A 27,003-nucleotide genomic window follows, 5' to 3' on the forward strand; every position below is an offset into this window, starting at 1 on the left:
GACCCAAGCAGCCTCCCCGGTGCCCGCCCCGCCCCGCACTCCTCACTCCGCCTCCCGGGGCCGCGCATGCCCCGGCCCGGGCTCGGGCTCCGCCGCTTCCGGGCGGATCGGGAAGCGGGATTACAGCCATGCCGCAACCGGTCGGGATGCCCGGGGCTATGGGGGCGGCGGTGGGACCCGTCAGCTTGCGGGAGCTGCTGGTGGCCGCTACAGCCGCCTCCGAGGCGGGCGGCGGGGCGGTGGGCGATGAGGAGGTGTGCGTGGTGGGCATCTTCGGGAAGACGGCGCTGCAGCTGTGCTCGGAGAAGGAGGCCCTGGTGAGCACCGTCTGCGACCGGCAGGTCTTCCCCCTCTTCCCGGAGGAGGACCCCGAGATGGTAGACGGCTCTCCGGGGGAGGAGGTCGACCTAGCGACCAAGGACTACAACCGGTTGCAGGCCTACTACAGCCAGGAGAACCGGGTGCTGTACCTGGTGCTCACCTCCATCTGTGACACCCCGCAGTTGCTCCGAGCCTGCCGGGACCTGGAAGCGGCCGAGAACAGGGAGAGCGGACCCGGCCACCCCTCCGGCGGTCCGGCCCCCCTGCCTCACGCTGAAGCCCACGAGTTCTGGAAGCACCAGGAGAAGCTGCACTGCCTGAGCCTCCTTTACCTCTTCTCCGTCTGCCACATCTTGCTGCTGGTGCATCCCACCTGCTCTTTCGACATCACCTACGACCGCGTCTTCAGGGCGCTGGATGGGCTGCGGCAGAAGGTTCTGCCCTCCCTGAAGGCTGCCATTAAAGACTGCCCGGTGGGCAAGGAGTGGAAGCTCAACTGCAGGCCATGCCCTCCACGCCTTCTCTTCCTCTTCCAGCTCAACGGAGCCCTGAAGGTGGATCCCCTCCCAGCTAGGGGCCAGGATCCCTGCAGTCACCTGGAAAAGCCACCCCCGAAGAAGCACTCTCCCAAGAGGAGGTTGCAGCACGCCCTGGAGGATCAGATCTACCGCATCTTCCGCAAGAGCAGGGTGCTAACCAACCAGAGCATCAACTGCCTCTTCACTGTGCCTGCTAACCAGGCTTTTGTGTACATTGTGGCTGGTGGGGATGGGGATGATCCAGTGGCCATGCTTCTTGAGCAACTCAGGAGCAACTGCACCATGCGAGAGCCCGAGTCGCTGCTGGCTCCCACCCTCTCGGGACCCAGGAGGTATCAGATGATGAGGCATGGCAGGCAGCAGCTGTCCTTCAATGCAGAGAGCAGCAGCAGCAGCTCCAGCTCCTCTGGGCAGCTTGTGGATTGTACCCTCAAAGAGTTCTTGTGGCAGCACGTGGAACTGGTGCTCAGCAAGAAAGGCTTCGATGACAGTGTGGGGAGAAACCCCCAGCCCTCTCACTTTGAGCTTCCTACCTACCAGAAGTGGGTTGCTACAGCTTTAAAACTGTATGAGGTGACTATCGAAGCCAAAGATGATGACCCAAACTCTCCCACTGGGGAACTGAGTTCAAAAATCATGAGTAGCATCAAAGTCTTGGAAGGATATCTAGACATAGACACCAAATTCTCAGAAAACCGTTGCCAGAAAGCTCTCCCCATGGCCCACAGCGCCTATCAGTCCAACCTGCCCCACAATTACACCATGACAGTCCATAAGAACCAGCTGGCACAGGCCTTACGTGTGTACAGTCAGCATGCCCGTGGCCCAGCCTTCCACAAGTATGCCATGCAGCTGAACGAGGACTGTTACAAGTTCTGGAGCAATGGGCATCAGCTCTGCGAAGAGCGGAGTTTAACTGACCAGCACTGTGTGCATAAATTTCATCTGCTCCCCAAACCAGGTAAAGAGCCTCACTGGTAATTTGGTTTCATGGTTTAATTTTGTATCTGCTTTAAAAGGTCTCATCTTGGCCTGAAAACACCAACTCTTGCCTGCTTATGGAAGATGGAAGCACTGACTTTGTACAGTGGCATCAACAGCTGTAGTGTAGCTGTTGTGCAGGTTTTCTTTACCTTGATTAACACTTAAGAGTGAGAGCACTGTTAGTAGTGACTTTGATTTTAGTAGTGACTTTGATTTTAGTGGTGACTTTGATTTTAGTGGTAACTTTGATTCTACCTTGCTAATTAGAGACATTAAGCTGGGGTCTTTTTAACAAGAGGTGTCTAAGAGAACAAAAGTTCTCTAGGAGGACTAAGTGCCCCTCCTGCCCCTTTTTTAAATAGTTTGATTGTTGTCACAATGAATAGCAACTGTCTGAGATGCATTTCTTGCAGGCAGAACTAGTTATGCCTTTTAGGAAGAGGCTGTGAAAACAAAGATTTAGTTTAGTGGTGTAACCTGCACTGGAACTTTTGAATTAAAACAGGGAAGGGAGGGAGCTTCTTGACAAACCAGTGTTGCTAGCAAATAATTTTGAATCTGTGTATAGCAAGGAGGAAGCAGTGAGTGATGGGAATGAAAGACTCCTTAGAAATGGTGAGCAATTGATCTGGGGTTTGTCTGATTACTGATTTTGCTTTCAGGGGAAAAGCCAGAAGCAGACAGGAATCCTCCAGTTCTGTACCACAACAGCCGGGCTCGTTCCACTGGTGCCTGTAACTGTGGAAGGAAACAAGCTCCTCGGGATGATCCCTTTGATATCAAAGCAGCTAATTATGACTTCTACCAGGTAACTATTAAGTCTCTCTGCTTTTGCTTCAAGTGGTGCTTTTACTTCATCAGCGAAGCCTGTGTTCTGAAGTGACTGCAAGTGAGTTTTCTCCTGACCTTACCAACTTGTAAATGTTGCTTGGGGGAGCTGTTTCTGGGAGCAGAAATTGTTGTCATGATGGGCTGACCAGAGCAGGCACACAGGAACATCTATTTATACTTCAGGTGTGTTGGTTCATGTGAATTTTAAATCCATTTTCCCTGTGGGCTGTATTCCCATTGCTGCTTTGGTTATCATGTGGCACAAACCTCTTGAATCTTAATCGTAGCTTCTGAATGCTGTGACTCTGAACTCTTTCATTTCCAAGACAGAAGATTGGAGGTTAACCACATTTTTTTTCCTCATAGATGCTGGAAGAAAAATGCTGTGGGAAACTGGAGCACATCAACTTTCCTGTATTTCAACCAAGCACACCTGACCCAGCACCTGCTCGGGATGAGTCGTCTCCTGCCCCTCCAGAAGGGGAGATTGAGAAACTTAAAGAAAAAGAACCTCAGACTCAGGGGGAAAGCACAGGCCTGAGCTTAGCCCTCAGCCTGGGTCAGTCAACAGGCAGCTTGGGCACTTACCCACCTGACACCCAAGGTGGAGGGGACAATGCAGAAAGTCATGGGCAGAGTGGAGACTCCAAAAGTGAGAAAAGGCCAAGCCTGGTAGATCGCCAGGCATCCACTGTCGAGTACCTCCCTGGGATGCTCCATTCTAATTGTCCCAAAGGGCTTTTGCCTAAATTCTCCAGTTGGTCACTGGTCAAGCTGGGACCTGCTAAAGCTTATAATTTCCACACAGGCTTAGATCAACAAGGCTTTATCCCAGGTACCAACTATTTAATGCCTTGGGACATTGTCATCAGGACGAGAACTGAAGATGAGGGAGATTTGGATACAAATTCCTGGCCTGCACCTAACAAGGCTGTTCCTGGAAAAAGAAATGCAGTTGTCATGGGAAGAGGAAGGAGGAGAGATGACATAGCTCGAGCTTTTGTGGGATTTGAATATGAAGATGCACGTGGTAGGAGGTTCATGTGTTCAGGACCTGATAAAGTCATGAAAGTGATGGGAGGGGGGCCAAAGGAATCTGCCATCAAAGCCCTCAATTCTGACATGCCCCTGTACATCCTCTCGTCGACTCAGGGACGAGGACTCAAACCACATTATGCTCAGTTCATGAGGCTCTTTGTGGTGGTTCCTGATGCTCCACTGCAGATCATGTTAACACCTCAGGTAAGAAAGGGAAGAGGGAATCTGATAACTGCAGGGACAGGGTTGGTTGTTACAACATTAATGGCAGGAGCACAAGGGTCACAGGAAAAGAGTGTCAGAGGGATGCCAGAAGAAATGTTTTTTGTTATTTTTTTATTATTAACGATGGGTGATTATCTACTTATATTTCCTTTTGTTTTCAGGTTCAACCAGGGCCCCCGCCTTGTCCTGTATTTTACCCTGAGAAGCAGGAAATAACCCTTCCATCTGATGGGTTGTGGGTGCTTAGGTTTCCTTATGCATATGTGACAGAACGTGGACCTTGCTTTCCTCCCAAGGAGAGCCAACATTTAATGAGTTACAAAGTTCTCCGAGGAATCCTGAAAGCAATCACACAATAAGAATTACTCTGGTAAATTGATTTTAGTTTAAAATGCTGTCTTCGGTCCAAATAATGGATTTTGTTGGTTCATGCCCAACAGCTGTTGCTGATCTGGTGAATCCAAATGTATTTCACTAGAACACAGATTGGAAATAAGGTCTGATCTCAAAGCAGATGAAGGAATCCAGGAGACATGTAAACTTCCCGTTTATTAAATTTTCATATGTAAAAAATAAAAGCTGGTTATCCCAGAATACTGAGCCTGTATTACCAGATGGTTTGATGTTAGTGCTTTTTCCCACCATATCATTTTATGTTCAAGTTTAGGAATACTTAATTATCACTGCCTGGAATCAAGAGTCTCCTTTGTCATATTAAGGCAATGATGGGCAGAAACTCTTCTGGTTTTCTAAACAAGGTATTTCTATGCAAACAGTTGATGCTTTTAATATGGTGATGTGAGAAATAGTTTGCAATTCTGATTTGCAGTAACACCATGGAGAGAAACTGTGGTTACCTTTATTGTGTTGAAATATTTTACTTTGTGCTCACAGGTAAGATTCTGTTAGAAGACTGACTGCATTTTGTATTATGGAATGACAGGTCTCTTTGGAAACTAAACCTGCTGATGAATTTGTGGAAAATACAGAGCTGTATGAGCTTGTTAATTGTAAGCAACTGCAGGTTAATTGTCTTATAGTGATTAGCCTTTTGGTAGCTAAAAGGATGGCTTTGGCCCAGTTTAAAGCTCAAAGCGAAGGAGTTTGGATAATTACACTGTCCAGAAGGTGTACTACATGATCAGTGACAGTAAATCAGCTTGTGACTTTCTGTTGAGGCAAGATGTATTCATGATGGTGGCTGTATGCTGAGACCTACTTTAATTCCTTGCATATTTGTTTCTCATTAGCATGCATATTGAATTTGCCAACTTTTTAGTGTTATAATTGCATGACCCGCGTTGAGCCCTGGTTGCAGCTTGACACGCAGCATCTCTGATCAGCTGGGTGTGGGCAGCACCTCCCTCTGCCTGTGAAGATGAAGGTATCTCCATCTGCACACCTTAACATATTGAGATTTACTGAGCACTTAGCAATTCCTGAAGGAGATCAATAAAACAAAAAGCTCCCAGGGAGAGCGGTTGTCCCTCTGCAATACGAACGTGCTCTGGGCAGCGGGCAAAACGACATTAAAGCATGTAAGACTCGGAAATGGCTGGCAGCGTTTATTAACGACTTAAAAAGCAAAAAGGTGAGAGCCGGGAGGGGTAGGTGGAGGTGTGAGCGTGGGACCGAGGGCCGGAGCCCCTCTGAGGGGAGAGCGCTGGGCGGGAAGGGCGGGGGTCCCCGCGCCTGCGCACTGGCGCCTCCTCCCCGGCTCGGAGGCGGTGCGGCTGCGCGGCTGCAGTGGCAGCGGCTCCCGCAGCGCTTGGGAACCGGCACCGGGGTCGGGCCGGGCCGTGAGGGGTGGGGTGGGACGAGACGAGACGAGGCGGGCGAAACCGGGTGGGGAAGCGGGAGAAGGCGGTGTGAAGCGCAGGGATGTCGGCGACGTTGTACTTGCTCTCTACTCTCGGCGGATACGTCCTCACCTCGGCGCTTCTCCTCAAGTGTCCGGGGCTCCTTCACCGGCCCAAGCGGCAGCGCTTCCGCTGCCGCCACATCTCCCACCGCGGCGGTGAGTGAGTGCGGAGGGTGCGGGGGGGACTCACTGCCCGCGCCGCTTCCCGCCCTTCCCCTCAGGAGGGTGAAGGCTGCGCCCGCCCGCCCGCCGCTCCCTCAGGGCTGCAGCTCTGGGCTCTGAGGGCTTCCCTGGCTCCGGTTTCAGCCCTGCCCGGCTCTGAGGGCTTCCCCGGCCCCGGTTTCAGCCCTGCCCGGCTCTGAGGGCTTCCCCGGCCTCGGGGGGCGATGCCTCCCCGCTCCCGCAGGACGCTCCTTCCCCCGGTGCGGGAGCGGGCGGGAGGGTCTGGAGGGGCTGCAGCGCGGTGCCCGTGGCTCGCAGCGGGTTCCCTTTCAACCTTTCTCCCGCAGCCTAATTTTAGGTGCCACCTGCTGACCAGCGCTTGATTTCAAAGCTGAATTAATCTCCGAACTCGTAAACGCGTCAGCCCGAAATCAGCTTGGTTTTTACTCCATGGTTTCCCTCTCCGACGTTATCTGTTGCTTTTTTTTTTTTTCCTCCTTCCCGATGATGCGGTGTTAGGGGATTTTTCCCGGCAGGAAAGGCAGCTGGCTGTGAGGTACCAAAGATGAATCTTCCTGCGTTTCCCTGCCTCTTTGCTCTGCTTGCTGTTGGCAGAAGCTCTGCCTCTCCTTGCTCCCCTGCCTGCTGGAGAAGTTCATGGATCAGTGCCATGGTGAACCCCATCCCATTTTGGGAGTCTTGTCCCCTCCATACACCTTGTGCCAGGGCCTTGTGGCTAGGCTGGATGCTTCTCTCTCTAAAACAGCAAGAAGGTGTTTTTAAAGTTTCTTCTCCCTCTTCCACAGCATTGGAAGGAAAAAAAAAACCCAGCCAATTTTAATTTCCTTCTCTGTGAAGTTTTTCTGGACTTTTCAGTGCTGCTTTATTCAATTCATGACAATATTTTGTCAGTCTAGTAAATATTTTTCCTGAAATTCTGTGGGAATTTTGTCAGATGCTGGATCTAAACAGTTTTCAGTATCATATATAGTGACAGTGTATGCAGTGTTTGATCACAGCTCTGCCAATGGACCTCAACTACTGTTGCTGTCTTGAATTATTAAAACACAAAAACTGGAGCTAATCTCTTTATAGATTTTATTATTTGCATTTCTTGCATTCAGTTTATACAACAGGTCAAGTCTCTTCATAGCTAAGGTTTTAATTATAGCATAAAATGCATCTTTTGGTTTGGAAAGTATGTATTAGCCCTTCCCTGGTAGTTAGGTATTCTCATCCAACAAACAAAGGTTCTCTATTTGATTGTTACCTGTTTGATAGTTTGCAAGCTATTAAGAACTTGTGGGTGACTTTTGCAGCTTGGTATGATCTCCTTAATCTTCTTTTGTTCTCACTTCTTTACAATAACTTTAGTATAAAGATACATACCCTGGAGCCTAGGCTGGAAGTGTTTTGGCCAGTAAGCACCATTGGAACAACAGGAAAGCCCTTACTCACTGGGAGGATTATTCACTGGGAAGTCAGAGACACAAAGTCCACAGTCTCTTCCTTGTCTGTATGTATACTCTGAAATCCACCTATTGCAGGAGTGCTGTCCTTAACATCTCAGCAGCTTTTTGCTTATCTGGTTCTAACAGACTGAAGATCACTTGCTCTTTACTCTCTGTAGTATTTACATTGTAACTTAAATTCCTGTGGGAGTCAGTGTCTCCTTAGGCTTTAGTCACGTTGTAGCTTCAGACTCTGTGCCAAGTTTCCTGTTGCATTACTCCTGTTAATTTCAGGGATTAAGGTAACACCTTGTTTGCCTTTTCCTTTCTGAGGTGAAGCCTTGCATGTGAGGTTTTTTTTTAAATGGGTTTAGATTTCACTTCTTCATGCAATAATATTCTGGTCTTAGTTTATAGCTTGTCAAGGGAAGCATCCCTGAATTGTTTCTTCACTTCGCATGATTTTAAAATTGGTCATTTCTGAGATCAATAATTATTTTTTTTAGAGCCTTCTGCCAATGCCAGCTGTCTGGACTGGATTGCTGAGTCTTTGAGACAGGGTAGTGTGATGATTTTTACAGAATCACAGAATAGTTAAGGTTGGAAGTGACCTATGGAGATCACCTCCTGACCAGAGCAGAGCCAACTAGAGCAGGTTGTTCCAGTTCTTGTCCAGTTAGGGTTTGAAGACATTCAAAGAGGTTCCACTCTGGGTTTATGCTTATAAATGGAATTTTCTGTATTTCACTTTGTTCTCATTGCCTCTTGTCATCTCCCTGGGCACCCTTGAGGAGACTTTCTCCCAACTAGGTGTTCCTACAAGATCCTTCTGAGCAATAATCTTTCATACCTTGATTTTTACAGCCCTCCTCTGGACTCCTTCCAGCAGGTCTGTTGTGTTCTGTGGGGCCCAGAACTGGGCACAACACTCCAGAGGTGGTTTCACAAGTGCTGAGTAAAGGGGAACAACCACCTCCCTGTCCTGCTGACAACATTCTTCCTAATGCACTTCCTTGCTTCCACAGGGGGGAAAACCCCAAAGCAATAGAACTTATAAAGGTCATCTCCTCCAGTGCTTGACATTAACTCTCTTGTTTGGCTCTTTCAAAGGGTATAGAAGCCTTTGAGTCAGCCCAGCCTTTCATTTTTAAGGGGTAAAAGATATTTAGTCCCTCAAATAACTTGCTTGTTGTAGTTCCCTGTTCCACGTGGGGTTTGTGAAGCCCTGATCTAGGGTTTCTGTTTCAGCTGATCTTTTTTCCTCATTTCCCCCAAAGTGCTACAAGCCAGGCATTTTGTTACCAGCTGGTTTGACTTGCCCTGCTTACTTCCCTAACATGTGACTTGTTACATCAGTCACTTAAAAGTTTTATTTTTGGAAATTTCTGCCCAGGACTGGTAGGATACTGTTGCTCCATTGGCAAATTGGAGATAAATTTCTTCTCTCTCACTGTTCAAGGTGTATGGGCTGTATTGTCACAGCTGTAAGTTATCTAAAGCCTCAGTTTTATTGCAGTTAACTTATAACTGACCATCCAGGTCCTTTGAAGGTTTTTCCCCATCTGTTAGAAAATCATTGGAAGTGGACAATGAGGTTCTCAAGGTATCTTCTCTCCCTTGGCCACTCAGCCTGTTCCTAGTTCTTCAATCAAATACCAGAAAATCTTGGTGATTGTCTAATGACAGAAACTGCTGGGGCCTTACTGTACTTTTTTACCTTAAACCATGCAGTTTTTCTCATGATGCTTCCAAGTCAGTCAAGTCTTTGTTTTGTAAACTCACCAATGGCAGCTGATAACCTGATAAAAGCAACTTCAAATTGCTGGTATTGGTAAGGCCTTGTTAATAGGCAAGGACTTAATTGAAGCCTTTATAATTGTTGTTTACAGACTCTGTCACTCATCACTGTCAAACAGCAGTTAAAATTTGCATAGATATCCTCATCAGTGCCTGCATCTTCCTGAAGTTTTGGTTTTAAGTGTGCAACATGGGCTATTTTCTGGGAGGGGAGAGAGAGAAGGCACAACCCTTCCCAGTCCCTAGCCTGTCTGGTATTCAAAGATTTGTGTGTGGAGAAAGATGGCTTAAGAGTTGCAGAGTTTGTCCCTGCCTGATAAATCTAAATTGCTTGTTCTCTCATTTCTGAACTCAGTTCCATTCCTTGTGTACCAAACCTCTCTTAGCCAGCAGCATCAACCTTTGTTAACAGTTAACAGTTAACAGTTGTGCTGCTTCAGGAGCTGTCCTGGCACTGAAAAAAAAGAGTGTCACCTCTGAGCATCAACTGGGTTATGCACTGAGGGAATATCAGCTTTCCAGAGTCTTGGGCCCTTTTATTTTCCTTTTCTCCCCTTTCTTCTTATGCAAAAAGTCTTATTCAGAGCATTGTATTTGTTGTGCCTGTGGACCTTATTGTCATGGGCAAATACAATGCCTTTAAGGAAAAACAGGGCAGCCAAGCTGTGGTAAAATAAACCCTTAATTTTGTATATTCAAAGTGTTATACAAATCCAAGATAACAGTTTTTTCTCCTTTTTTTTTTTGTTTTGTTGTTACTTTGACAAAGTTCTGTCACTTCAGTCTCCCCAGCAGGCCAGTGGCAACAGGGATTTCTGCCCCTAGCTTTGTACTCCTCCAAATATTTCTATACATTTAAAAGCCATTTTAAAATTTTATTTCCACTGGGATTGAGAGGAGGAAAAGCATTTTGTAAATGTTTTTGTTTATTTTTGTAGGTGCTGGAGAGAACCTGGAGAACACGATGGCAGCCTTTCACCAGTGAGTACAAATGGAACCAATAATCCCTGAATTAGCTGTGTTCTCATTACTGAGTGAAGCAATTGAGAGACAGCACTTCTTCCATCACTTGTTTGGGGTACAGAGTCCTTTTGTTGGAATTCATCTCTCTTTTGGGTGACTTCTGTGCATTGCTGAACACTGCTCCAATTTCAGCAGGGAGGAATTGAGATGCCACAAACAAACAAAGAAATCAGACTGGCAATTGGAAATAAAACTCCTAGGCCCTGATATTTCCTAAAAAACCAAGAAACAGTTCTGCTTCCATGCTCAGTGGTGCTTACTGCCATTAGTTACCAATATAAAGTTATTTTTGGTGAATAATATAACTATCTGTAAGTATCTAGAGACATTGATATTACTCAAGGTATTTCACATCATAGCCTGTACCAACATGCTAATCAGTGTACCAGGAAGTCTGAATCTGTTGACTGCTCTTATGGCTTTAGCAATTCTCTCAGATATTCTACAGGTTTATGGTATTAATTTCCCTTCTTTTTGTAGAAGATTAATAAGTTGTCCTCCAAAATTATTGTGACTGAAACCTTAATGTTAACTATTTTTATAGCTGTAATGCTATACAAAGGTTTGTGTTAGGCTTTTTATTCCCCTTCATACACATACTACTTTCTCATAATGTGTGGAAGCCTCTTATCTAGGGTTTAAAATGGAGCTGGTCCTGGGAAGCCTTTTTAAGCCTCCAGCATTTAAGTAGTGAATTCTAACAAGGTTCTTAAGGGGGGCTTGAAAAGAAGCATATCCAAAACTCCAGCTGCCAATGAGCAGTGACAAAGAAGCCAGCACTCAGGCTCCTGTTTAGGGGTTGGTTGGTTGAATTTTTTTTCTTTTTTTGTGTAGTTTTTGTGTTTTTGGGTTTTTTTCTTTTAAATTTGCTTTGTTCTAAGTAGCCTCATCAGTTGCACACTTCCTTGCAGGCTGAGGAGTGCCAGCTTTCCCAACCAAACTGCTATTGAAAGCACTGCAGTATTTTCCATCTCCATGGAAGCTTAGCGTGGTTTTGTGATTATTTTTTTTTTCCCTGCTGTTCTGCTTTTTTTTTTTCAAGTCTGCTACAACACTTTCTGCAAACTGTTTTTTTTTTTTTCCAGCCATTTTCCTAATTTCCATTTAGTATCACACTGATTTTATAAATACAGGGCTCCTACAAAGAAAGTTACTCCATAACCTATTTTTCTTTCACTCCCAGCAGCAAGCTGTAGTCCTGAGAGTAAGGGCTGTGCTAGGAGTCAATGTTTTGTGATAGTACAGACAGTTGTCTGGCTCTCTCCTGACCATTTTCTTTGTTTTATGACTGTAGTGTAACAACTGCACTGAGCTTCACTTTTTGAACTCATCACTACTCCCAGTAGCCAAGTTCAGTGACTTCTTTTTCATTATCTTGGCTGAATCTTAAAGTCTTCTGCAGGAAGCAGAGTCAGAGCACTTTGTGTTAGGCAGCAGAAAGTCTTCTGGATTCCTCTCTGCAGGGGTAAAGGCTTTGTCCTTCCCATCTCTGCTGATTCCCATCTCCCCTGGGAAGTTAGCAAAAGGAATTGGGGGGGGAAAACTGGTGATCTGCCTCCTGAATAATCAGCTGGGTTGGCTCAGAGGGCTGGGATGAACCAATCAATTTATAGTCCATCAGATTTTGCATGCAGCCAAATGGGGTGTGCCTGCAGGTTTGGACAAGCAGGAGGATTTAGGCACTGATGGTGCTGGATCCAGAAGAGAGTTGGTCTGCTGCTTGGTATTGACAAGAAAACCTGGCCTGTATCAGGAGCAGCGTGGCCAGCAGGTCCAGGGAAGGGATTCTGCCCCTGTACTCAGCCCTGGTGAGGCCACAGCTTGAGTCCTGTGTCCAGTTCTGGGCCCCTCAGCTCAGGAAGGAGATTGAGGTGCTGGAGCAGGTCCAGAGAAGAGCAAGGAGGCTGTGAAGGGATCCAGCAGAATTCCTGTGAGGAAGGGCTGAGGGAGCTGGGGGTGTTGAGGCTGGAGAAGAGGAGGCTCAGGGGAGACCTCATCACTCTCTCCAACTCCCTGAAAGGAGGTTGGAGCCAGGGGGGGGTTGGGCTCTTTTCCCAGGCAACTCTCAGCAAGACAAGAGGGCAGGGTCTCAAGTTGTGCCAGGGGAGGTTTAGGTTGGAGATGAGAAAGAATTTCTTTCTGGAGAGGGTGATCAGGCATTGGAATGGGCTGCCCAGGGAAGTAGTGGATTCTCCGTGTCTGGAGATATTTCCAAAGAGCCTGGATGTGGCACTGAGTGCCATGGGCTGGGAACTGCAGCAGGAGTGGATCAAGGGTTGGACTTGATGATCTCTGAGGTCCCTTCCAACCCAGCCAATTCTATGATTCTATGAAAACAGTTTTATTTCTGCTATTTACATTTTAATAAGGATTGGAGAGTATTTAATATTATAATAAGAGGAGGAGGAAAATATTCTAGTAATATACACAAAGTGTAGGGGGTGAAAGCCTTTTTGGTAACTTCAAGTTCTTTATTAACTTAAATTACAAATATTCTGGGAAGCAGTTAGAAGCTTTGTGTACCAAAGACAGTATTTTTTTTGTTTGCATGGTAAAATACCTAGTAGATTTTTTTGGCCTCTAGTCACATTACATTCTATTTAAATTTAAATTAAATTAAATTTAAATGCTGCTGTGGTGGTTTTAGATTTTAAAATCATTGAAATTAAGCTAATACAGACACTTGCAGTGTCTTCAAGTATTTGACAATCTGGCCCAAAGGGTGTAAGAATTTAATTGCAAGTTTAATTATTACAGCCATGTGCTTTTGCCTTGATAGGAAGCTGCTGAGTAAACTCTCCAGTTATTTTTATCATTGTGTTTTCTTTTTTTTTTATGGACTTACATGGTTTAACAACAAAAGTGCTTGGTCACCTTAGTATTTAAAGGCTTTTTGTGCTACTTTAGGCCTCACCTAATGGATTTTAATTTCCAGTGTAGGACTTGTCATGGATTTGCTGACTTGTCCTTTTACTTGAAAACAGTTGGAGTTAAACACAAGCAGAGAGCTCTGTCATCCTGATTTGCAAATGTGAATCTGCTTTCCAACTTGGAGCACTTGGATGTGTATCTGAAGTCCTCTCTGGAGCAGTGTAGTTGTGATGTTGCAGAGCTGCAGAACCAACCCCTTTCCAGCTGAAATAACACAGCACTTTAAGAAAGCTCATTTGGCAGAAAGCTGCTATTAAGAGCCTGGCAAATTCTCAAGTTTGTTAACAAGGCAAGTTGTTGTTCTCCTTTTCCCTTGCTGCATCAGTCCTGAATGTTTTAAGCAGCAATATTTCTAGTAACTTTTGCTAGTTAAATGATAATTCAGGTACTAGATGGGAACATCTCCAAATCTGGCAAATCTCCTGCAGCATATTTGGAGCTGCTTTTCCTCAGGAGGAAGAATTACACAGAACAGGCTGTGTCTCTTCCATGTGTAATAGGATTTTGTTCTCTCCTAATTCTTAATTAGTGGCACTGGAAAACAGTTAACAAATTGGGTTTAATTTGACAACCCCCTCCTTGATCATTATCCCAGCTGGACCAGAAATGGTGTTAACCACTTCTGGGAGTATATTCACAATTTTTTTTCTGATTTGCTGTTTGTTTATGGCACATTTGTATTTCTGCAGCCAATAAAACCCTTTCCTTAAGGAAAAGGCTGTTACTGAAGTAGCAGAGCTTTGGGTCCAGTACAGACTGTACCCAGAGATGCCATGGATTTGTTTGTAGGTAGATGGAAAGAAGTGGGGTTTGGAGAAACAGACATCAGGCCCAGAGGCTTTTAGCTGTCTGCTGGGATGATACCTTCTGAGTGTCTTTTTTTCTAATGAAATAAACAGCTAACTTCTTGTTGGAGTAAAGCTTGGGTTTTCTGTTCTGGTGTGAGGTTTGCTGTACTTACTTTTCATCAGTATTACTACATTCTGCTTTCTTTACTAAGCCAAGCTTATATAGAGTGGATTTAGGATTGGACTAGGATTTTTCAAAGCAGAGTTTAAGTGGGCTTTTTATTTAAAATTTCCATTTTTTTCTCATTAAAATAATGTTTTAGAAATTCAGTTTGGCTAGCAAAAAAGAAAAGGCAAAACCCTAAAAAACTCCATTGCTAATTTCCTGATAAATTTAAATCAAGTAAAAAAAAAAATAAAATAAAAGGCTCTCAGTTCCCTGACACCTGTTGTTGTTTATGCAACCACAGGACTGATTTCTCTTACATCTTACAGTGAGCTTATTGCTGATGCTAATAAACTGCACCCTCCAAATCCTGAAACAATCCCTGAGCAGTTTCTCAAGGCTGAGGTGCCAGGCTGCAATCCACAGATGTGCTCCTGGATTTCTGTGGAAGATGGAGCCAAAAGCTTCCCAGTTCAAATCCCATCTCTTGATTCCTGATCCTTGAATCCTGATCTTGATTCCTGATCCTGATCTGCATCAGCTGTCCCACTGCTACAGAGTTTTTGCTGGGCTCTGCAGCAAGGCTGCAAGGATTCATTGCATCAGAAAGCACCCAAAGTACCTGAGTTTTGGAGTGGTTGAATTCCATGACATAAATGTGTGAGGTTTGGGACCTGTGTGAAATAAATGTGTGGTTCAAGGCAGACTTCTTCCCTTCCAGTGCAGTTAATTTAGGAACAGACATGTTGGAGTTAGATTGCCACCTGACCAAGGATGAGCAAGTGGTTGTGTCCCATGATGAGAACCTGAAGAGATCAACAGGAGTTGATGTCAACATATCTGACCTCAAATACTCTGTAAGTTGAATAAAAAAAAAAAAAAAGAAAAAAATCATAAGTGCTAGAAGGTCTTTAAAAATGCACGTGTAGAGTGGCTGGGGGGGAAGGGAGGTTTGTGTGCATGTATCCAAAAATCCAAGGAGGGGATTTGTCTTGTCTTCCTAAAAAAAAAAAAAACCAGATTATTATCCCTGTGTAGCCAAGGGAGAACCACGAGCACCTTCCCAGAGGGTGATCAGGCTGGCTGAGTTGCTTTCTGGGGGTGAGCCTGTTTTCTGCCATACTGGTGACAAAGGAAGCTCAGTCACCAAGATCCTGCTCCTGTGACCAGATTTTTAGTGGGAAAACCAAATGATGAATTCCCTCCTGCACTGACAGTTTTAAAATCCTGTTTTTCCATCTGATATCTAAGTAGAATTCTCAGCATTATCAGATAGGCATTGGGAAAGGTTTTGCCTCTCTCAGTTCCAGCTATTACAAGTCTAAGAATCCCAAATAGTTCAAGTAAGAATGAACATGGTGCTTCTAAATCACTTTTCTGGGCAGGAAGATTTTAAAAAACCCCACAATACTGGCTTTGTCTTTAACTTACATGACTTAGGAATTATAATTTTTTTTGTCTTATGATAAAGGTCATTATTGTATTCCTGCATTTGAATTAGTGTTCCACTTCCTTTTATTTTTAAGGAACTTCCACCATATCTCTGCAAGTTGGATGTCACATTTCAGAAAGGTAAGGTTTTGTCTTTTGATGTTTCAATTTCCAGTGCCAGCAAGCAATTTTCCATTGCTGCAGTGTGGTAATTTCTTATTTTGCCAAAGAGAGTAGGAAAGTGGATTTCCTTTTATCAGTATCTTGATAAGACAAATTTTAAAAGGAAAGCACAATTCTAGCTTTAGAAACCAAAATACATCTTTTTCAGACCAGTTGGCAGTGACTTAGAGGCAAGATATCTTTTTCCATGTAAATTGGTTTCCTTGTCTGCTTCTTGGAACTGCTTTCCAGTTCCCTTGAGAGATCTTCAGAGGGCACTGACTGAAAATCTGTTGGTACAAAAAATGTAGAGAAAGCAGAAGATAATTTCTTTACAGCCCAAATGCCATCGTGCTGGTGCACTCTGGGCTTCAGGTGTGTCAAACAATACAGACATTTTCAGAAGGAGGAATGGAAAGAGTATTAGGTACTGAATGTATGACTTGAAGTTCAATACCAATATTGCAGCAAGAAGGGAAAACCTAGAAAAAAAACCTTGTTTATTGTGAAAACTCTTGATACTTGGGACTATACTTTGAATACAGAACATGGGCTAAAATTCATAGAATCATAGAATCATAGAATTGGCTGGGTTGGAAGGGACCTCAGAGATCATCGAGTCCAACCCTTGAACCACCGTTGCGGTTGCTAGACCATGGCACTGAGTGCCACATCCAGTCTGTTTTTAAATATCTCCAGGGACGGAGAATCCACTACTTCCCTGGGCAGCCCATTCCAATGCCTGATCACCCTCTCCATAAAGAAATTCTTTCTAATATCTAACCTAAACTTCCCCTGGCACAACTTAAGTCCATGCCCTCTTGTCTTGTTGAAAGTAGTTTGGTAAAAGAGCCCAACCCCCCCCTGGCTACACCCTCCTTTCAGGTAGTTGTAGAGAGCGATAAGGTCTCCCCTGAGCCGCCTCTTCTTTAGGCTGAACAACCCCAGTTCTCTCAGCCTCTCCTCGTAGGGTCTATGCTCGAGTCCCTTCACCAGCCTGGTTGCCCTCCTTTGGACCTGCTCCAGAACCTCGATATCCTTCCTGAACTGGGGGGCCCAGAACTGGACACAGTACTCAAGGTGTGGCCTCACAAGGGCTGAGTACAGGGGCAGAATCACTTCCTTGGACCTGCTGGCAATGCTGTTCCGGATACAGGCCAGGATGCCATTGGCTTTCTTGAGAAAGCTTCCCCTCTCTTCACTTGTGTTTTCTTGCTTGAGGGGCTTTGTGACTATTTCTGTGGCCTTTCTGATCTTAAATTGCCCAACAAGCAAATTTTGTGTTAAAATTTCTGTTCAAAATTGCAAAATACTTAAAATGCACCCATATGAGATCCATAATGAGTTTTTTCACACGTGTGTCTTTTGTTTATGTCCAACACAATGAGATGATGAGGGCCTTCCCTTAATTCCTTAGTAAATTTCCCTAGAAGAAAAGGTTTTTCTCATTTGGTCTTGATATTAATCTCATTGCTTTTGGTATATGGTAAATAAGCCTCTGGTTTTTGTTTCAGGACTTTAACAATGTCTGCTCTCCTGCTGTTGCTAAATAATGACTAAATCAAATGTTATTCAAACCTAAGTGTGCAATATTCTCAGGGCATTGTCATTATGCTTGTGAACATGTCCTAATTAATTACAATTATACAAGTGACAGGGGGTTTTGGTTTGGTTTGGGGTTTTTTTTCAGTTTAATTGAAAATTAATTTAAATTCGTTTTTAATTTTAATTTAGTTTAATTCTAGGAACTTTGCAAATGTTTAAGACAAGTGTTCTGACATCTCAGCTTTTCTCTGGAGTCTATTAAAAATGGTCACAGCACTGACAACTTTCTTCTTTCCCAAGAATGTCACTGTGAGGGGAAGGACAACCGTATTCCACTCCTGAAAGAGGTGTTTGAGGCATTCCCAGAGACTCCTGTCAACATTGACATCAAAGTGAACAACAATCTGTTGATCAAAAAGGTACCTGAGAGCTGCTGCTGAACTGAGGCTGAAAGTCATGTAATGATGTTGAAATTCCAAAAGGAAAGTTTCTTGGAGTTGTTGTCTGTGACACAAAAATCTTCCCATGTTAGATCTTGCTCCTTGTGTGAGGAGGCAGAGAAGTGACAGTGTGCAAGATATTAAATAAAAAACCACTTTACTGACACTTAATCTTGATGTGGAATTGTTGCTGTTCTGCTGAACACCTTTGGTTTGTGATTCATGTGGGATGGTCATCTTACTGTTGCCTGCCAAAGCATCATGAACACATGGTGTCAGTGTGTAAGGAGAAATGTCCACTGCAGAGAGGGAAAGATGCTATTTTGCCATTTATTTTCCTTAAATTTTCTGTGTTTTTTTGTAGCTACAGTGGCCTTTTTATCTGTTGAGCTGAGCATCTGTTTCTAGTCAAAGCAGCAGAGTTGTCCTAAGAGAGAGCATAGATAGAACTCTCTGTAACAACTTCTGTGGCTGAAAAGTAAAAAGTAGAGCTTTTAGGTCAATAATTCTGCACATCATTTTCAGGGGATTCATGGTGGGGCTCTGCTTTTTCCCCTTGCAGGTTTCTGAGCTGGTGAGTCAGTACAAAAGGGAGCACCTGACAGTCTGGGGGAACGTCAACTACGAGGTGGTATCAAAGTGTCTGAAGGAGGTAAGAATGGGTCCAGCTGAGCTTTGTTCTTGCCTGCTTGTTGCTGTGCAGTGACAAGAGGTACAGAAAAGCACCCTGTCAGTCAAGGGCTGCCCAGCTATGGCAGAGTTTCTGATGTGATGAGAAATTTGGCACTTAGATGGTATTCTGCTTACTACACTGTTACTCTAAGTCAAGCACAGTTCACACCCATATGCTCTGCAATAAGATACCTGAGGAATTAAGCTTAATTATGTTGTATTCAAGTTCTCTAAAACTACAAGGTGTTAGGATTTTATGCCAGAAACTCCCAGAGCCTGTTTTGCACATCATTCATCTGGTAGAAAAGCAGTTTTTCTAAGGATTGCTTACTCTGTGGGGTTTTTTGATGAAAAGAATGGATGTGGCCACAGGTTGACTCACAGTTATATTGGTACAAAACTGTTTAAGTCCTTTTTTTGTGCTGATGAATTCTAAATTGTGCTCAGTCTGAGGGAGTTATGCACCTGAATGAAGTTTATCTAGCTGAGGGTATAAATATGGTTCTGATTTATATGTGCAGGATAACAGAGCAAACAGCAGTTTATTTTTATAGGATTAATGCCCTAATATTTTGGTTCATAGATCAGCATTTTTAGCAACCTGTTGTGAAGTGAGCTGCTGTGATGCCAAACTGCAACAAGACCCCTGCTAAAGCTCAGCTTGTTCTTTGCAGGAATACAGTCCAAGACAAAATGCTGCCTAGTGTCATGCAGTCTGGAAAGATAATGAAGGCAGGTAACAAAAGCAGTACAGCAACCAGTGAAACTCTACCTTTTCAGGTCCCAATGCCCCTTCAAACTGTGTCAATCTTTTGCTTGGATTACAAGCTCCCAGGAAGAATAATTTAAATTTGGTGGCAGGCAAATCATAAACAGTTGGCAGCCTAACCTTTAGGTGCAAGTGCTAAACTTCCCACGTGCAATGATGAGCTAATTTAATTGCAACAGACTCACCAACCTGCCAAGATAATCCAGAATCTTTCTTTCTCTGTTCCTGCAGAATGCTGACATCCCCATCATCTTCTGTGCCCAACGTGTCCTCCTGCTTCTTGGCCTGTTCTACACAGGGCTGCTGCCATTCATTCCTTTCAAGGAAGAGTTCTTGGAGATTCCCATGCCTTCCATCATCCTCAAGTGAGTTGGAGTCCAGCAGTCAGTGCTGCACTGAGATGATGGTGAAAGAAGTGAATGATAGTGACAGCTTGAGCATTGGTTTAGTGAGAGTCCTCACTCTGAGGATGCTGTTTTGATTCTTAAGAGAAAGAGAAGCAAATCTTCTACTCCTTTGCATTTAACCTGTCTCCAGCCAGCTCTGAGGTGTTGGGGTGCCCTTCTACATCAGTGTTGCCCATTTGCAGCATCTCCTGTCAGTACCTTTTCAATGCAGCTTCTGCTGATGCCATCTGGATAGCACCTTGTGGCAGGGCTCTGCAAATAACCAATTCTTCCATTCTTCTCCCTGGTTCTTGAGAGCAAATTGGTCTGAATAAAGCCAAGAGGCAGGTCAGTAGCAGGGTAGATATAGGAGGTCTTTCTTGCTTTTGTTCCTCACACTTCAAGCAAAATGCTGCTCAGTGCCCATCTCTGCTGTTTCTCTGACAAGCAGCACATTTCTCTTGTGTGATCCAATTATAAGCCACTGCCTCAGTGAAATCACTGCTCCAATTTGAGAAAATGCAAGATTAATTCTTCATGTTCCTTTTGCAGGAACATCTCAAATCAAATTTTAATCTGTGCCCTGGTAATTTATTTTTTTTTCCCCCCTCAACAGGCTGAAAGAACCACAGAAGATGACAAGGAGCCAGAAATTTATTATCTGGCTAGCTGACACGTAAGATTTTAATCTTATTAAATTTTTTATTTATATTTTGCCTCGATATTAACAGTTGGCTGGAGCAACAAAGTAGCTATTGCTATAGCTGCTTGCTGGGTAGTAATCTTTTTCAGTTTCTTCCAACTTCTTTGTCAGTGCAGCATAAATCATACCCAAACCTTGTGTAGATGTTCTCATAAGGCTTTTATTTTTCATACACTGAGGTGCAGAAGCAGTGGGCATTATTCCAGCTCAGTCTGTTTAGATCCTGTCATGAAAGGAGTGCAGTTAATTAGCATGTGAGGAGATTCAGAATGTGGCTTTCCCATTTCATGGGATTGTGACTGTTTCATGGTGCTGTCAGAGGAGATATTGTCTGGCTCACGTGGAACACTTGGCATTTTAAGAACATTTGTGCTTCAGGGGAAGCTTAATCATATGCTTTCAGAGGTTGAGTGGGATTGCAGTGTCTTCTGGCTCTTCCTCCTGTGCCTGACACCTCTTAGTTTGATTTCTTGAGTGACCAGTAGAGTTTTCACATCTGGTCCCTACCCAGTGAAGGAGGAACCTGCTGGGTTTGATCTTCAGAAAAGTCGACATAATTGTAACTCCAAGTTTTCCAGAAGTAGCTTTCTCACCACTTCCACGTGGAAAACCTTGAGTCTAAATGCTCTTATGAAAAATTTATTACAGAACATCAACAGACGTGGAAAAATTTCATATATCTTTCAAGTTTTTAAATGATATTTTTCTCCTTTCTGCAGATTACTCATGCGGAAAGCACTTTTTGACCACCTCACAGCTCGGGGCATTCAGGTACAGTGTGGCAAAGTTAAAGGAAATGTCCTTTTAACCTACTGAGAGTTTGAACCAGCCAGTTACAGCCTTACAGTGGGCTCATTTTCTCCCCAAAATGTTGTGTTGTGTTGCTTTTTGCTCCCTGAGCAGTAGCTGATGCTGTTATACTTGCAGTTCTGTAACTGCAAAGGAAGAATTGTCCACTTGGAAGAAGACTCTTAAATTAAATGCCTGCAAGATTATTTTTTCCCCTCCCCATATGTCTCTCTTGCATGAAACAAATTGAGTCAAAAGTCACTTTTTGTTTAATTTCAGTATTTCCTTTAGTAATTTGCCTTTCTCTCCCATCTCATAGGTCTATATCTGGGTACTGAATGAAGAACAAGAATACAAGAGGGCATTTGATCTGGGAGCAACTGGAGTGATGACAGACTATCCAACAAAGCTCAAGGAGTTTTTACACAATTATCCAGCCTAAAAGAAGAAACCCAAGGAAATTCTTGCAGAATAGATTGTGAGCCAAGGATTTTCTTCATTTAAAAAAAAAAAATAATTGAGCAGCATACACAGATCATTCTGTTTGAAAGATGTAATTGGCTGATCTTGTCAGTTTGCCACCTAATGGAAAGGTGGTCTATTTATTTTAAAACTTTTAATGAAATAGTTTACATTTGTAAATAGCTCACTTAGCAACAGTGCACTTCACAACTAGAGATGACTAGGAAGCAAGTTTCTGGCTAGGATACCTGTAGATAATAAGCATTAATTTACTTGTCACAAGTGTTCCTACACAGCTGTCAAGACACATCAATTATTCTACCTATATTCTAGGGGGCAGAAATGAAAGAATTTCTGCAAGTGCCCTGTGTGTGTGCATTTCTTATGTGGCTTTTAGTTTTCAGATGACTTGTAGGGCAAAAGAATGCAGAGGAGGAATAGAAAGCAGAATCTGTGGCTGGCCAGGTAGTTTAGCCTGTGAAGTGTAAAGGCAATCACTTTTTTTACCAAAATTAACTCACTTTCTAGTGTGCTCAGTACACATTTACTGGATTCTTCTTACTGGTAACAATGTTCAGCTTAGTTGCAAATGTATTTAGATGCCTTTCTGAGTTGGTGATGATACTGTGGCTTACTCCTCATGCTCTAAATACAGCATTTTAGCCAGATTCTGGGTTTGGCACAAAGTTGCCCAGGTCTGACCAGGCTGTCAGGCTCCCTTAGGATGGCAGTATCTAGCTTTCCAAAAAGGAAGATTGCACTTATTAGAGATTACACTTGCTTTGAAATATCCTTTTCACAAAGGAAGCTAAGTCTTAGGAGTCTTTTGTACACTTGTAGTTCAAACATCTGTTGGCTTGATGAATGGGAAGTTGTTTTTAGGGTGAGGGACCAAAAAAGACTCAGTTTGGTCAATATCAATATGTTCCAATAGGAAATCAATCTGTCCCTATTGACCCAAAGCTTGTTTATATGCATACCTATAAAACCAGCAAGTGTCAATCTAGGATGTGTGTAAATTTTAGTATTTTCTCTCCACAAAAGCACATTCAGTAGTAATTAATGGGCAGGGAAGTCACTTTACTGTGGCAAAATCCAGGAAACTCTGAGTGTGGTGGGGTGGGGTTGGGCAGGAAGGTGTTTCTGGAAGCTTGCCTGTTGTTGTGCTGTTGTGGAAAGGTGTTACACGTGTGTCAAACAGCTTTGAGCCTGCAGTGCCCCTGTGTCTTGGTGATGTGCTGCTAATGGAAGGGGTTTCCAGAAGGAATTTAATTGTAGCTTAATTATCCAAAGTAATATCTATAAAGCTGAGTCATGTAATGAGATACTGCTGCAACCAAATGATTGCTCAGTGCTAGGATCTGCTACTTGAGGGAATTTGATGCAAAAATGATTGATCTGAAGAATAAATACAGTAGCCAGGTGTAAGTGTATGTTTACTGCACTGTACTCAGTGTTAAAAGAACCTTTAATTTTTTTTTTCCCTTGCTGGTTCAGGTTTGGAAGGGCTCTTGGTTGTGAGGAACATTTGTAATGGAGGGAGGAACATTGGATGGAGGAAAAGCAGCTACTGCATTTCCCATTAAGTGAATGTGGTGATGGTAGCAAATGAATTAATGGTGTCCTGCCTGCTTAAGATGGCTGGGGATTCAATTTCCTCTTTATTTAATCAGCCTTGTTGCTCGTTGAGTAGAAGAGAGGAAAATGGAACTTCCCAGCTGTTCACAGGAGAAAGGATAAACTTATTTTTTATTTGCTAAGCTTCTTGTTTCCCTTTCAGACCAGTTATGTATGGTCAGATAGCTGCTAATAATCAGCCTAATCAGAGTGCTTCCTGCTTTCTTAGTGGTCACAGAATATTTATGGAATAGGCTCCACATGCAGCTCAACAGGTAAATTAAACCCTTCCCTCCTTTCTGTCTTAGTTTGGTTTGCAGCAGACAGTGTCTAGCTCCAGGTAGTTTTGATGCAGTGGGGTTTTTTTCAGCTCAATTTTATTACTATTGAATTTCCACCATGCAAATTAAGATGCAAATATACATCTCTTAAGACAACACTACAAAATATGTTAAAACCTTTTAATTTTTTAGGCTAGGGAAAGCTAAGTTTTAAAACTTCTGGACTTGATCTCTCAAGGGATGGGTGATGACTTAATGTGTCTCTCAAGTTCCCTGATCACTGCACAAACAAACTAGTTTGCTTTATTCCATCTGGAATGACAAAACATGGTTATGGAAGTGACAAGTTTATTTTTTTTTATTTCATTTTAATTGTTTTCCTCTTTAGCAGTGGTGTTGGAAACTTTTACCTTCAAAGATGCTCAACACAATGTCTTCTCTCATCTGATGTAGCTTTTGACTCTGCTGTTTATACATGACCTATAAGTCTGCTGCTTAATATCTGAAACTTGAATGAGTCAAATTCCAAGGGAGGGAAGGGATTCAGTGCTGGAAAAGCTGCTGCAATGATCCAGTCCCTCATTTGGGCTTCAGCACAAGAGCTGAAGTTTGATCTCCTGAGACAGATAATGCTGCATGGATGAGGCCATGAATCTGAACACCAGTGCACAGGGCTTGAGGCCATGATAACTGTTTGTAACAACATAATATGGAATTAAGGTAACTGTAGAATGTTTGTTCTATCCAATCACTTTTGAATATTCCAGAACTTGCTGTGTGATTTTTCTTTTTTTTTTTAAGCCACTTGTACAGCAAAACATTTGTGGAGAACTTGCACAGCTGTCCATGAGGATGTTCTGTTAATCTCTCTCTCTCCAAGGAGAGATTCTTTTCAGGTACTTTTAACTCTAAATGCTGTTCAACACTTACTGTGTTCTTAATCCTACTGCAAAATATTTCATGTATGAAGGATGATGCATGTATTCCATGCACTTTTAATTTGCAGAAAGTCTTGTGGACCTGAATGTAGGAACTGATTTTATTTTTTTTTTCTTGTAAAGAAAGATTCATGCTCTTGAAACGTGACATATTAAAACATCTTTGCTCTTAAAAGAGAGAAAAACAAGTACTTATTGTGACTTCTTTGTCTGAAAGTTTCATTTTTGAGACTGTGGTATCAATCTTCTACCTGCTGGCTTTTGTTTAAGATTGGGAAAAATGAATTATTAAAATGGCTGATTGGGAAAAGTGGATGATTAAGGAAAGATCAGTGGATTATGGAGTATGGGAAGACTTTGACAGGTGACAAGGATCTCCTTCTGAACTGGGGACAGCAAACCAGCTGTGTTTTGGGTATGTTCTTATTAACAGGTACCCCATTTGTAGCAAGTTCCTGTACTGTGTTGTCCTCTCCTGTGCTGGATGTTGGTTTCTTAGCAATGACAATTTTGTCTCCTGGTGTTAAGCAGGTTAATGTTTCCTCTGGTCTTAGAGATTTCCAGCTTTCCTACTGGATTTCCATTACATGACATTAAATACTGGGGTTTAAGTGTCATTTTAAAGCCTTAAGGCTTCATATTAGGGAAAGGAGGTGAAATGGGGTTTTGTATGTAGCAGTATTTAGTCATTTTTAAAAAGGATTTTGTCAGGCTGATGCAATCATTTCCCTGATTGCCCTGGGCAGTGTTTTATTCCTTACTACACATCCTAAATGGTCAGTAAACCAGAACAGGGACTTTGGGAAGCATTTTCCATGTGTCTTTTAACACGGGAAGTATTTGTCCTCACAGTTCAGCTTGTGTAACCTCTCATAAATCTGCAGGAACAAGGTATTTAAGCAGAATATTCAGGACAACTTTAACACAGCTTATCCAAAGGAAGAAGGCTTGAGGTGTGCAGCTCTTTTCCTGTATTTTCAGGAGATGCTCTACATGGATGAGGTTGATAGAAACCCCAGAGATGTAGGTTTGCCCCTGGAATTTCCTGCAGGAGTGGGAGGGTGGATCCTTCTCCTGGGCTGTGGGAGATGTTCTGCTGAAAGTCAGGAGGGAAGGGTGTAAGGAAATAAAAAAAAAAAGCCATAAAACTTGGCCAAATCGGGTCAGATCCTGCCTGTCCTCCTCCTCCTGACCACAGGAGGCCGCCGCATCCCTGCAGATCCTCAGGGAGGGCTCAGCTCTTCCCAGCAGTCAAATCCCATGGGGAAAACTGCAATGCAGAGCGGGGTTCAAAGGGCTCCTGGAGCGGTTCCGAAGTTCTGCCACCGTTCTGGGGCTGCAGGGTGGGTTTCTGGGTGGTCTGGGTCCCAGTGGGAAGGTGAGGAAAGTTGCTGTGGGCAGCAAAGCCAAATGATCTGTGGATGGGGAGAGGGTTTTGCAGCTTCCCTCTGATGTTTTGGGATTGGACCTAAAATAGGGAAGCTGCAAGGAAAAGCCCAGGTGCAGGGAAGAGATGAAAGCACCTTCCTTGGTTCTGAAGCTGGAAATGTTTTTTCCTGAAACAGTTTGAAGTATCCCCAGATTACAAATCAAGAAGGAAAAGCAATATGAGGTGAGGTGCCTTGTCCAGTAACACCAGCAACAAATACAACTCAGGAATGCTAAGAAATTGAGATTTTTGGCACATTTTGGGTGCCACTCGGCTCTAATGCCACAATAATTTTGAGGGGATATCTTGATGAGCAATCTGCTCCTTTTTCCCCTCTCAGTATTGGCAAAAGTGAGCCCCAATCAGTGCTGTTTGATCAATTAGGGTTGAAACTGATGCCTGGTGCTGAGGGGAGCACTAACTCTGCCCCTCAGACTCTGAAAAAGATGATTTGCAAATGGAGAAATTAAAAACCATGCTTAGCTGCTCAGCTGAAGGCTCAGATGTCACAGAGGTTAGGTTCAAAATTCCTTTTTTTTTTTTTTTTTTTCCTTTTAATAAATACATTTTCCAAAAGCTTGGCCCCATATATCCACCCTGCTGATTAAGCTGTGCTCCTGAAGTTTGCAGCCAAACTCTGTAATGCAGAATCAAATGGAAAAATGTGCCTTGCATCTGCAATAAGGAAACAGCTCGGGCCCAACTGGCATTTTATTTTATTTTTATTTTTATTTTGAACTGAGTGAAATGCTGCTAATGAAGCCCTGCTGCCCATAATAAACCCTTGGATTTCCACAGTGATGCTGAACTTGCATCACTGTGATTCCAATTAACCACCATCCTAAAGCTTGTTACAAGGCAGAGCTTTGTGTGTATGTTAATAATCTTGATGTTCTCTATGTAATAACAAGCCATTATTATTATTATTATTATTATTATTATTATTATTATTATTATCAAACAGAATTCTGCTGCACAGCTCAATTTGGGTGGTAGGGGGGGAAATTTCACTGTTGTGCAGCATCCTGTTGATGTCTGAATTTATTTTGCTGCTGGTTTCAACTCTTGTGGTTTCTTTTCAGAACTCTTGGTGATTTAAAGGTCAGTGATTCATTTTTTTTTTTTCACCATTTCCTGCACATAACCTTTTCTGGATCTTCATTCAGCAGTGGTGAGATGGTCCAACACCTGAGGTGTGAGCTGGCTCCAGGGCTTGAGGAGGAAGGAGGTGATCTAAGAAAAGCAGCAGCTTAAAGTAAGTC

General features: G+C 43.4%; 2 protein-coding genes across 3 annotated transcripts; both read left to right on the forward strand.

Annotated features, from left to right (window-relative positions):
- The first annotated feature begins 85 nt into the window (after window positions 1-85).
- Window positions 86-4,532, forward strand: SMG8 (SMG8 nonsense mediated mRNA decay factor). Its single transcript, XM_030462530.1, has 4 exons — window positions 86-1,821; window positions 2,507-2,652; window positions 3,042-3,917; window positions 4,100-4,532. Exons 1-4 carry the CDS (start codon window positions 129-131, stop codon window positions 4,295-4,297), a joined length of 2,913 nt encoding a protein of 970 aa, XP_030318390.1. The 5' UTR covers window positions 86-128; the 3' UTR covers window positions 4,298-4,532.
- Window positions 4,533-5,659: 1,127 nt separating this feature from the next.
- Window positions 5,660-26,901, forward strand: GDPD1 (glycerophosphodiester phosphodiesterase domain containing 1). Of its 2 annotated transcripts, XM_030462539.1 has the most exons (11): window positions 5,698-5,955; window positions 10,148-10,190; window positions 14,839-14,974; window positions 15,644-15,689; window positions 17,556-17,674; window positions 18,258-18,347; window positions 19,368-19,501; window positions 20,139-20,198; window positions 20,945-20,996; window positions 21,334-21,492; window positions 26,824-26,901. In XM_030462539.1, the coding sequence occupies exons 1-10, from the start codon at window positions 5,820-5,822 to the stop codon at window positions 21,454-21,456; spliced, it is 939 nt and encodes a 312-aa protein (XP_030318399.1). In that variant the 5' UTR covers window positions 5,698-5,819; the 3' UTR covers window positions 21,457-21,492; window positions 26,824-26,901. The 2 variants fall into 2 exon arrangements, with proteins under 2 accessions (XP_030318398.1, XP_030318399.1); XM_030462538.1 differs by lacking the exon at window positions 26,824-26,901 and having other exon boundaries at window positions 5,660-5,955; window positions 21,334-21,528.
- The last annotated feature ends 102 nt before the right edge of the window (window positions 26,902-27,003 follow it).

Source organism: Calypte anna, chromosome 19, assembly GCF_003957555.1.
Source record: "Calypte anna isolate BGI_N300 chromosome 19, bCalAnn1_v1.p, whole genome shotgun sequence".
NCBI lineage: Eukaryota > Metazoa > Chordata > Aves > Apodiformes > Trochilidae > Calypte > Calypte anna.

What these genes read in the sequence shown, in the direction of transcription:
- GDPD1 (XM_030462538.1), top strand. Translation starts at nt 5,820, where the DNA reads ATGTCGGCGACGTTGTACTTGCTCTCTACTCTCGGCGGATACGTCCTC. An exon ending in TATCTGACCTCAAATACTCT is followed by an intron (nt 14,975 to 15,643) that starts GTAAGTTGAATA and finishes TTTATTTTTAAG; the next exon opens with GAACTTCCACCATATCTCTG. An exon ending in ATTATCTGGCTAGCTGACAC is followed by an intron (nt 20,199 to 20,944) that starts GTAAGATTTTAA and finishes TCCTTTCTGCAG; the next exon opens with ATTACTCATGCGGAAAGCAC.
- SMG8 (XM_030462530.1), top strand. Translation starts at nt 129, where the DNA reads ATGCCGCAACCGGTCGGGATGCCCGGGGCTATGGGGGCGGCGGTGGGA. An exon ending in TCATCTGCTCCCCAAACCAG is followed by an intron (nt 1,822 to 2,506) that starts GTAAAGAGCCTC and finishes TTTTGCTTTCAG; the next exon opens with GGGAAAAGCCAGAAGCAGAC. An exon ending in CTAATTATGACTTCTACCAG is followed by an intron (nt 2,653 to 3,041) that starts GTAACTATTAAG and finishes TTTTCCTCATAG; the next exon opens with ATGCTGGAAGAAAAATGCTG.